At 37.7% G+C, this 11,801-nt stretch overlaps 1 protein-coding gene across 2 annotated transcripts in view; it reads right to left on the minus strand.

Moving 5' to 3' along the window:
- NFU1 (NFU1 iron-sulfur cluster scaffold) overlaps nucleotides 1-11,249 on the minus strand; it is a 28,977-nt gene extending 17,728 nt beyond the window's left edge. Inside the window, exons 1-3 of one of the 2 annotated variants that reach the window (XM_027555681.1) lie at nucleotides 11,102-11,209; nucleotides 8,499-8,599; nucleotides 4,904-5,039 (exon numbers count right to left, since the gene is read on the minus strand). In XM_027555681.1, coding sequence (XP_027411482.1) covers nucleotides 4,904-5,039; nucleotides 8,499-8,599; nucleotides 11,102-11,166 — 302 coding nt within the window. In that variant the 5' untranslated portion in view covers nucleotides 11,167-11,209. Of the gene's footprint in view, nucleotides 1-4,903; nucleotides 5,040-8,498; nucleotides 8,600-11,101 lie in introns of both variants that reach the window. The other variant, XM_027555682.1, reaches the window with a different exon arrangement.
- Between the last annotated feature and the right edge of the window lie 552 nt (nucleotides 11,250-11,801).

The raw sequence follows: 11,801 nt of genomic DNA on the forward strand, positions 1-11,801 counted from the left end.
TTATAACAATTACATCTCACAGAAGCTAGAAAAAACATTGTTATTGGATTAACTGATCATTTTTTATTTGGTTTTATCTTTTTTAATTGGATAAGTGTTTTACAAAGTTGTAGTTTCTGCTATAAAACAGTATGAATCAGCTGTAAGTATACATATATCCCCTCCCTCCTAGAAAAAACATTTTTTAATAAAATTTTAAAAATTAAGTCATTGCCATAAAAAAAAGTTACCAGGGAGGTAAAGCAAGAGGAGACTGAAAACAAAGGGAAATGAGGGATCTTTTGCTGTGATAAAAATGTTTTATATTTGTATTTTTTTGGTGGATACACAATTGTATATACTTAGCAAAACCCAATAAATTGTACACTGGAAATTCCGTGATTTTTATTGTACGTAAATTATATTTCAGTAAAGCTAATTTTTAAGAGAAAGAGGGGCAGATTATAATTTGAAAAACCCTTCAAAGGATTTTGAAATACGGCCTCCCTCCCAGTCACTGATACATGTACCACATCTAGCAGACACTAGAGCAGTATCCTTTTCCCCCAACTGTAGGAATAAAAGCTGACATACTCCAAGGAAGGTCACAGTTTTCCTTTTCTTTGTCTACCATTGCAAGAATGTTATCAAAATTACTGCTTTGAAATTGTTTAGGAATTTTTCTGAAACAATGTCAGCTAAGTCCTTTACACAACCACTTAATATTAAATCTGCAAGTTGTCACAAAGTTTTTGGTTGCAGCTTGCTTGCTTGCTTGCTAAGTCACTTCAGTTGTGTCCGACTCTGTGTGACCCCATAGACGGCAGCCCACCAGGCTCCTCCGTCCCTGGGATTCTCCAGGCAAGAACACTGGAGTGGGTTGCCATTTCCTTCTCCAATGCAGGAAAGTGAAAAGTGAAAGGGAAGTCGCTCAGTCGTGTCCGACTCCTCGCGACCCCATGGACTGCAGCCCACCAGGCTCCTCCGTCCATGGGATTTTCCAGGCAAGAGTACTGGAGTGGGGTGCCATCGCCTTCTCTGGGTTGCAGCTTATGATGCAATAAATCAAAACACAGACCTCTAAGTAGGACCCTTGATTAGCACTATTAGCAAAACTTCTTTTTCCTCCAAATGAAAGCACATTGCAAAAGAAGACACCTGATCTATGTCAGGGGATGCAATGGTAAAGAATCAGTTTGCCAATACAGGAGACGCAAGAGGTGGGGCTTCAGTCCCTGGGTTGGGAAGACCCCCTAGAGTAGGAAATGGCAACTCGCTCCAGTATTCTTCCCTAGAGAATCCCATGGACAGATGACCTTGGCAGGCTGTACAGTCCATGGGGCTGCAAAGAGTCAGGCACGACTGAGCAACTGAGCACACACATGGGCCATATCATGGAGACTGCTTGGAGCAAAGAGTTCAGAAGTTCTGTCCCTAAGAGAAAGAAAAAGCTGAAACAGGAGTTTCAAGCATTATTATAAATGCTTTGTCATTTAGGTTATTTTCCTTGGGACAATTTCAACTCATCAATGTAAACAAAATATGATACCTAGAAATGAACATACTCTCCCAAAGGTAGTCTAACTTGTTCTGAATACAAAAACTATTACCTCTCTTATGCTGGACACTAGGACTCTGTTTGACTGACTTTTTAAAGCATATTTCTAACATAATTGAGAGGTCAGATTCTTCTATCCCATAACTGTGCTAGGCATTTAAAAAATTTAAGCACACAGCTTAATACTTACTCTTGCTAGATTTTATCTTATTTGCTTCAACCTATCATACAAGCCTAATAAAACTTTTTAAAATGTCTCTGAATTTTGTCATCCAACAGATAAGCAAATCCTATCATCTGAAAAACTGATAATTATATCTTATTAATGTTGCTGGTTTTTAAAATGTCTTGAATAAACATGCCAACTACAGAGATTCAGAGCCCTTTCACATGTCCTTAGAGGTAGGTCTACCCTCTGCTTGTATTTCCTCATCTTCTCTGCAAGGCTAGGAAAAAACAAGTCAAATGCCTCCCTGAAGTCAGACATATTCCTGTTTACTCATTCACTCAACTAATATTTGAATACCGAGTAACAGACACCGTTCTAAGCATTAGGGACACGGTGACCAGTAGGACAGACTGGTTTCCATCCTCATGTTTACAGCAAAAATATTCTCTGCTAAACAAAATAAGATTGACTGAAGATAACAAATTCTGTAAACACAAGAAATGGGTGAATTCTAAAAGATTAATTTGAAAAAGGTTTTGGCCAATTGAACATCTGACAATGATCTCCAACCAATTTATAACTGAATCAATTTGGGCTTTTTTATTTTTACATTTTTAAAAATACTAAATATGTGAGCTTATATCTGATGTACACATTTCAAACTATTGGGCTTTCCTAATAGCTCAGCTGATAAAGAATCACCTGGAATGCATGAGACCCTGGTTTGATTCCTGGGGTGGGAAGATTCCCTGAAGAAGGGAACGGCTACCCACTCCAGTATTCTGGCCTGGAGAATTCTCTGTTATCAGTTTGATATACATTCTTCCATACCTTTTTTGTCAGTGCATTTTTGTGTTTTGTTTTCATACACATAATAACATACTGTATTCACTGTTTTGCAACTTGCTTTCTTCACTAATAGTATGTCTTAGATGTCACTCTATTAACAGTAAATATGGTTCCTCCTCATCCTTTTCAATATCTGTGGGCTATGGATGGACAAAGTTTATCTAACTATCCATACTGATGAATATTTAGATTGTTTCCAACTTACTACCATTATCAACAAGGCTACAATGAACACCACTGCACACAACTTATGTATATACGTGTTAATTCTTTCAGGCAGTGTTTTTCAGACCTACCAGTAAGTTGTAAAATCAATTATGTAGTAACCAGGATTTTATTCAATAAAATAAAACAGAACATAATAATATAAAAAGAAAGGAAATATAACCAAGTTTCATACCTTATAAAGGAAAAAACTGCCCCATCAAACACTTGTTTCATATATATATATACACACACACATGTATGTGATTCATATATATATACACATACGTATACACAGATATAGGTATATCTTTGTATGTATACGTGTATATGTGTATAGTGCATCATCATATAAAATATTTCTTACTGTGGCTTGTATTAAAAAGCACAAAAAACAAATGTGCTAAGATATCTTCCAAGAAGTGGCACGTTTAGGTCAAAGGAAATTTGCACACTGATTAACTAGAAACTTTAAAAACCATTCTTGAGATAAGCATATTTCTGGCTCCCCTAAATGAGACACATAAAATGGCTGTGTGTATACAGAAACAGTTATCTAAATTTTATTTTCTCAATATCCTTGGCAATCAGTATCAGACTTAGGGTACCAAAAATTTCAATTAATGTGACTGACTTTAACATTTTTATTTTAAATGACTTCTCTAGCTATCAGTTTACAAGGGGTTTTATAATTTTATCCTTGTGGCTTATCATCTGACATACATTTAATATGTCTTTATCTAGTGAATTTAAAAATTGTCACCACTGAATGTAAATTGGTACAGCCAGTACGGAAAACGGCAAGGCAGTTCCTTAAAGAACTAAAAATAGAGCTGCCATATGATTCAACAATCCCACTGCTGGATATATATCCAGAAAAAATGAAAACTCTAATTCCAAAAGATACATGCACCCCAGGATTCATAGTAGCACTATTTACAATAGTCAAGACACGGAAACAACCCAAGTGGCCATCAACAGATAACTGGCTTAAGAAGATGTGGTACAATGAAATATTACTCAATGATAAAAAGGAACGAAATAATGCAATTTACAGCAATATGGATGGACCTAGAGAATATTATACATAGTGAAGGAAGTCAGAGGAAGACAAATACTGTATGATATCACTTAAATATGTAATCTCAAAAATAATACAAATGAATCTATACAAAACAGAAGCAGATTCAAAGACACAGAAAATAAACTTATGGTTATCAAAGGGGAAAGGAAGGGAGCAACAAATTAGAAGGATGGGATTAATGATAAAGACTGCTGCTGCTGCTGCTAAGTCACTTCAGTCGTGTAGCCCACCAGGCTCCCCCGTCCCTGGGATTCTCCAGGCAAGAACACTGGAGTGGGTTGCCATTTCCTTCTCCAATGCGTGAAAGTGAAAAGTGAAAGTGAAGTCGCTCAGTTGTGTCCGACTCTTAGCGACCCCATGGACTGCAGCCCACCAGGCTCCTCCATCCATGGGATTTTCCAGGCAGGAGTATGATAAAGACTACTACACGTAAAATAGGTAAGCAACAAGTATATACTATGTAGCACAGGGAATTACATTCAGTATCTTTTCATAACCTGTAATAGAATATAATCTGAAAAGAAAAATTAAAAAATCACTTTGCTATCCACCTGAAACTAACACAATATTGTAAATCAACTATACTTCAATAAAAATGAATAAAAACTGTCACCACTCGTTTATTAAAAATTCATGCCACATCTAATAATTATCATCATTTATAATTCTGAGAGGACTGTTTTAGAAACTACTCCATTTTGAAGCATCTAGAAGTTCAGCTATCCTTGAGAAAAAAATGAGCACATTTTTATGTTTTTTAAAAAACAGCGTTTTAAGATTTAGGATGGATATCTGCCATATTACCATTTTGATAGATTTTTTAAAAGTAAAAATATAAATTCTATTTAGTCACGCTACAGATCTCTTAAGTACATCACTTTTCAAGAGAAGAGTTTCTTAATATCAAATCTTGTTTTTCTTTATTGTTTACCTGAAAAGAAAACAATCTTTATACTGAAGAGATGCAACACACATAAAAGTGCAATAGCTAAGGCTACCTTAACTCCTGAAGTCAGTTATTTATGTTTCTCAGTAAAAGCAAATAAAAATAATACTATACCTAGCCAGAGGGGAGCGAAATGCTGTAGCTGGTGTGGGAAAATCCATGGTCCTTGTCTCGAGAACTGGTTTTCCTGGAATAAACTTTAAACTGTTGGGATTTGGGGTATCTTGTGTTTGAATAAACATGTATCTCACTAAAAGAGAAAAAAGAAAAAGGAATGTTATTCTAGAAAAAAATACTAGTTAACAAGCTTATGGACTATGAAGTGCTCATTTTCAGAGAACCAAAAGATATAAGAAAAATTAGAAAACAAAAAAATAAAGCTTTCTTGCCCAAGCTTACAAAAGAAGACTTGTTAAAGATAAAAAGCAAATTTATAAAAATATCTAGGATAATTACATTGAATTTTATATTAATATTATTTATATAGTTTTGTTACTCCACAAACTCTAGCAAAATCGTATACCTAAGTAGGAAGGCAGTCTTCGATGTATTCTCTTTGGTAATTCAATACCAAATTGGCTATAATTACAAATCATCATCACTTGCCAAAGTGCTAACATTAAAAAAAAAAAAAATTATCATAATATTTATTTTATGCTTACTCATTACATGTCAGATACAGGGTTGAGTGCTTTAAATATATTTAAGCCTTTAACAATCCTATGAAGAAGGTATTATTGTTCCTACTTTACAAAAGAAGAAACTGAGACTTAGAAATTACTTGTTAAGTTACTAAAAGTTAAATAACTTGTCCAAAGGTATAGTGACATTATAAATCATCATATAAGTGAGACTCCACGTGAATTACTTTTCAGGATATTTTAAAATTATCTTCAGAAATTCTTCTGTTTCTTCTCAGGCCATGATTAGATTGAGAATAACAGAATCCTGAATTTCCTACCTTGCTATTATGATAACAGCTTGCAGGACAAAAAGATAATACTGAGGTCTTAATAGTTTACAACTATTAAACAGGTTCTGGTTACTTACGATAAAAATAAACTTAGTTTAAAAAAAAAAACCACCCAATTCTCACCTTAGAGCAGTACATGGAAATAGGTTAATTTATTGAGTAATTATCATGTGTTGCATATGGTGCTAAGCACTTTATGTGAATTATATCATTTAATCCTTACATCCTGCCAAGGAAGCACTGTTTTTATCCTAATTTATAAATGACTAAACTAAACCTCAAAGTCTCCCACCTAGTTAAGTGACAGAGCCTGGACTCAAGCCTGGCCAGTTCTGCAGCACACGTGTTTAACCACTGTGCATAGTGCCACTTCAAACTTACTAGTGCCAAGCATAAAAGAAAAAGATATTTAAGCTCAGTCTTTCTACCCTGTCATGATCCTCACATCACCTGTCTTAAGAAAGAGTAAAATATCACAAAGTAACAGTTTTATTTTAAATTAGAAACTGATAAAATTTGGCAAAACATATGGTTGGTATAAAAATACTTAACTATTACAAAAGAACATTCTAATTTGACAGCTAAGATTCTTTCTGCACCTCTCCAGACAATTCCAGCTAACTGATGATGAGTCATTTTCTTGGTAAAGAAGAGCAAAACTCCCATACATTTTGCTTAAGTCACTGTCTTGTAAAGATATTGGTTGGTGACTTGGTGACCAGGCAAATCCTATTAAGGAGAAAAATTTAAAATGATAACCTCCAACATTGAAGTACCAGGTTGGCCTGAAAGTTCCTTTAGTTTTCAAATAAAAAAATTTAAAGCTGTAACAGTTTTTGCCTGGTCATCAAAGAAACATGTGGTCTTGTGTTATCCTGATGGAAGATTATGCATTTTCTGTTGACTAATTCCAGACACTTTTCCTTGACTGCAGCTTTCAGTTGGTCTAATTAGGAGAAGTACTTAGAATTGTTTGGTTTTCCAGAAGGAGCTCATAATAGACGACTCCCTTCCAATCCCACCTTTGGATAATGACCGACCTTTGGTGTGCTGGTGGTGGTTTATTTAGCTTACCCCACAATCTCTTCTGCTCCACATTATTGAATGGTACCCACTTTTCATCGCCTGTCCAATTTGTTTTAAAAATGGAACATTTGCATTATGTTTAAGTAGAGAATTGCTCGCCAAAATACAGTCAAGAAGGGTTTTTTTGCTTAACTTATGTAGAACCCAAATATAAATGGTTTGGGTTACATAACCAACCTGGTGCAAATGATTTTCAATTCTTGATTTGAATATATTGAGTGTGTCGGCTATCTCCAACATGGTATAAAACTGACTGTTCTCAATTAATGTCTCTATTTGATTGCTACCAACTTCAACTGGTCTATCTGATCATGGAGCATCATCCAGTGAGAAATCTCCAGTGTGAAACTTTGCAAACCACTTGGACATATTTGGTCAATCATACTACCTTCTCCATACACAACGTAAATCTTTTTTTTGCATTTCAGCTGCACTTTAACCTTTCTTGAAATAATAAAGTATAATATGCTGAAAATGTTCCTTTTTATCCTCCATCTTCAATATTACAGTAACTATAAAAAGTTCTTCAAATTAGATAAGCTTTTTAAAAAATGCATGCTGATATGGCAGCTGTAGAATACAATCTAACAAAATTGTTTTGAATGAAGTTAAAAACAACTAAGCGCTATTAAAGCCATCTTATGGTAAAAAAAAAAAAAACAAACATTTTGGCCAACCTAATACCTGATTTAAAATATTTATACTTCCAAGCAATAAATTCCTCTGACAAGGGAACAATTTTTCAGACGGAACATTATAGAAAAAGCTGCCACCACTTTCTGTAAATACACAGAAAATAAGGTTCTTTTAACCCTGTTTCTGACCAATCAGGTAACAGATAAAAAAGTAGACATAATCTCCCCCCAAAATACAGATTAATGGTTCCTGACCTCAATATCAAAGACTAAAATCAGCAGGTTTCCAACTTGAAAGCCTAGATGACTACATAATTCAGTTCCATAAAATTTAAGTCTAATTAAAGTAGCTTAAGGTGAATTACTATTTATGCCCAAATTGCTCTGTGATTCAAGCAAAGAGTCAAGGAAGGCAATCCTATTTTTGCCCCAGGATACAGGGGAGGTAAGGTCTCTACCCTGATCCAACCCATGCCATAAGACACAGTCGGCCACCCTCCAGAGAATGGCCATAAGCAGTTCAGGACAGCAATGGAAATGGAGATGGGCCATGAGCTGAATCCAAACTCTTACAGCTCCATAAGCAAATCCAAACTCTTACAGCTCCATAAGGTAGGCATTCACAGACAGACAGACAACACACCCTTGCCCCAAGGTTCCCTAACCACATGACTGTGGTCACATTGCAAAAATGTTCAAATCCTATCTTCATACCCATTTGTAACTTCTTTTTATATCTCCATTTCAGAAATTACTTATTGAGCAACTCTTATGTTCCAGAACATGTGTTACACAACATGCTAAGATTTCACAGATTTACTGGACACTGTACTCAGGATTCTTGAAATTTAATGCCAAATGATATGTGTAAGCAAATAATTAAAGTGTGATTTATGATAGAAAAAATGTTATATTCTTTTCATAAGCATCTGAATAGAAAATTTACAAATTCTCATTGTTTACGACCTACAAAATTTCGTTCCGGCGGTTTGCTCTAAAAGAGATGAAATTTTACCTGTGTTACATAAGGTTGCAGGGAGTGGGAAAAGTGGTCTTTGGAAAAACTGATGCAGAAGCTGTTTCTTAATTGTATATGGACTCGTCACATGACAGAATCTATATTTAAAAACAAAAATGACATTTTAGGAGATAAGCTCAAGTTTCTACTTCTCATATATAAAAAAAACCACAATGAAAATAATAACCAAGATGAATTTTCATTTTCCATCAACATTATTTCCACTCCCTTAGGCAAGCAATATCTGCAAACAATTTAAAAACAAGAGCTCAAGGGGAAATGTACAACCTTGAAAACTGAGTGTACACAGAATATTGTAATATTTGGTGTAAAAGTCCCAGACTATTAGCTATGCATGAAGGAGGCAAAGCTACAAACTTTTTCCTTTTTCAGATACAAAAACAACTAGGTAATAGAGTCACGTGGTTCAAAATTCAAAGGAAATAAAAGTAAATACAGTGAAAAGTCTCCCTCCTTTTCGGTCTCTACCACTATGTTTCCCTGGAAAGAGATCAGTTTAATTCAGTTCAGTCGCTCAGTCATGTCCGACTCTTTGTGACCCCATGAATCACAGCACGCCAGGCCTCCCTGTCCATCACCAACTCCAGGAGTTCACCCAAACTCATGTCCATCAAGTTGGTGATGCCATCCAGCCATCTCATCCTCTGTCATCCCCTTCTCCTCCTGTCCCCAATCCCTCCCAGCATCAGAGTCTTTTCCAATGAGTCAGCTCTTTGCATGAGGTGGCCAAAGTACTGGAGTTTCAGCTTTGGCACCATTCCTTCCAAAGAAATCCCAGGGCTGATCTCCTTCAGAATGGACTGGTTGGATCTCCTTGCAGTCCAAGGGACTCTCAAGAGTCTCCTCCAACACCACAGTTCAAAAGCATCAGTTCTTCGGCACTCAGCTTTCTTCACAGTCCAACTCTCACATCCATACATGACCACTGGAAAAACCATAGCCTTGACTAGATGGACCTTTGTTGGCAAAGTAATGTCTCTGCCTTTCAATAACCTCTGCTATTTGTTTTGAAAGGCATTTCAAATGCCTCCAAAAGTCTAACAGAAAGTATACTATTCTCCACCAAACTGCTAAAGAAGTCCACAGCCTATGTGCTTTTTGATTGGAAACATATTGACCCTGTTTTGTATTTCACCCTGAATATAATCAGAATGGAGTAACCAGAGTTACAAAATTTCCCAGGTGTTGACTGGCTATTCTTTTCATGGATTTGACAACTTAAAAACAAAAGGAGAAGGGAAAAACAAATAGTACTGGAAAAGGAAAACAAAAAGAGACATTAGTTGTGAAAATTTTAGAAATCTGATGTAATTACTTTAAAACCCAGTTTACTTTAAATATTAATACACCCATCCATTCCAATTTTTATTTCACTGAGGAATTTTAAGCATATTTATGATCATTTTTTGTTTTTTACATTTCTGATTCTTTTCACCTGCAAAAAGGAGGGGCTGTCTTCATTTCTGTCCCTAGCCACTAGCCTGATGACTTACCTCGGTTCCTCATTTCTAAGATGAAGTTAATATTTACAGCTACCTCATAAAGATTAAGGCAAAGATGGATCCAAATAATCGATGTAAAGTGATTAAAACAGTGCTAGGCCATGCAGTACAATTGTTTATTAAATGGAATTCAGGTTTGGGGTGAAGATATTTTTAAATATAGCACACTCCCTAAATCTTGGATACTGTGGACTATGGAAGGGCATCGAGGATAGAAAAGGCAGAAAGGACAAATAATCTGAGAAGAAATGAGTCTAGAGTAATAAAACAGTAAAGGTGAGTTAAATTATTTCAGGAATAAGAGAGGGAGACAAGAGGTGACTAACAAAAAATCCTTCTGCAAAGCTAATTTTTTAGGAAATGCATTTCAACTTTAAAAGCATCATCAGCACTAAAATCCCTAACACTGAGGAGGTCAACCTTTGTTAGGCTCTTTGCTCCTTTTGTTCCATTCGAGAAATCAGGGTACAACAGCTACTTAAGCCCTAGGTGCCTTTCGCCTAATCAATGTTGACAGATGTCAAAGACAGTGCAAATAGAAAGAGGAAAGACAAGGAAACCAAGAGGGTTTAGCCGGTAGGAGTGGGCGGGGGAAATCTAGCGTTCTGGATGCACATGAGTTCCATCACTTCATTGCTGTGTGACCTCAGGTCACGTTCCGTTTCCGGGCTTCACTGAGAAAATGATGACATTTTGTCTGACATTCTGATTTTGTGTTTAAAAGGCAGAGGAAATGCACATGGTAGAGGAGCTGGAGGAGCCACGATTTAAAAAGAGCTCCTCAGTGGGGTCCCTACAGTCGGTCTCTGAGAGTCTCCCCACCGCAGGGATTCAGGCACCGGGTCTCGGAGCTTGGGACCAGGAATGGCACGGTCCGCCAGAACCTGGGTCGCAGAGCTGCGTCACCGAGAGCTGCCCACCTCTAGATTCAAGTCTAACTCGGCGATGGGAGTGAACCTAAAAGCAACGTCAGGGGCACTTCTCCCCACTCGGTTTAAGAGGGGGCGAACGGGACGACCACCGCTCAGATGGCTAAGCCCAGCGGCACCCCTATGCAGTTCCGGGATCACCACCTACCGACTCCGCAGCCCCGCGGCAGCGGCAGCAACTCCCCAGCCCAGGCGGGCCGCCGCCGCCGCCATCTTAGTCCGAGTGCGCAGGCGTAGGACGCTCGCCCACCCCCGCCTCCCCCTGCCTTCGAAGAGGTGCGGAAGCCCAGCGCAGGCGTGAGCGCAGGCGCAGGTCAGTTGAGATCAGGCAAGGCACCGGGAATAGCGCACCCTACTGGCCACTCGCGGCGCTGCTGCGGACTGGCCCGGCGGGCTTGAGTCTGGCTATTTGAAACCAGTTCAGGCAGTTCAGCCGCTCAATCGTGTCTGACTGTTTGCGACCCTATGGACTGCAGCACGCCAGGCTTTCCTGTCCATCACCAACTCCCGGAGCTTGCTCAAACTCATGTCCATGGAGTCAGTGATGCCATCCGACCATCTCATCCTCTGTCGACCAGGTCTCCTGCCTTCAATCTTTCCCAGCATCGGGGTCCTTTCCAGTGAGTCAGTTCTTCGCATCAGGTAGCCAAAGCACTGGAGTTTCAACTTCAGCATCAGTTCTTCCAATGAATATTCAGGACTGATTTCCTTTAGGTTGACTGATTTGATCTCCTTGAGGTCCAAGGGACTCTCAAGAGTCTTCTACAACACCAGTTCAAAAGCATAAGTTCTTCCACGCTCAACTTTCTTTATGGTCCAACTCACATCCATACACGACTACTGGAAAA

Source organism: Bos indicus x Bos taurus, chromosome 11 (genome assembly GCF_003369695.1).
Source record: "Bos indicus x Bos taurus breed Angus x Brahman F1 hybrid chromosome 11, Bos_hybrid_MaternalHap_v2.0, whole genome shotgun sequence".
Lineage (NCBI taxonomy): Eukaryota > Metazoa > Chordata > Mammalia > Artiodactyla > Bovidae > Bos > Bos indicus x Bos taurus.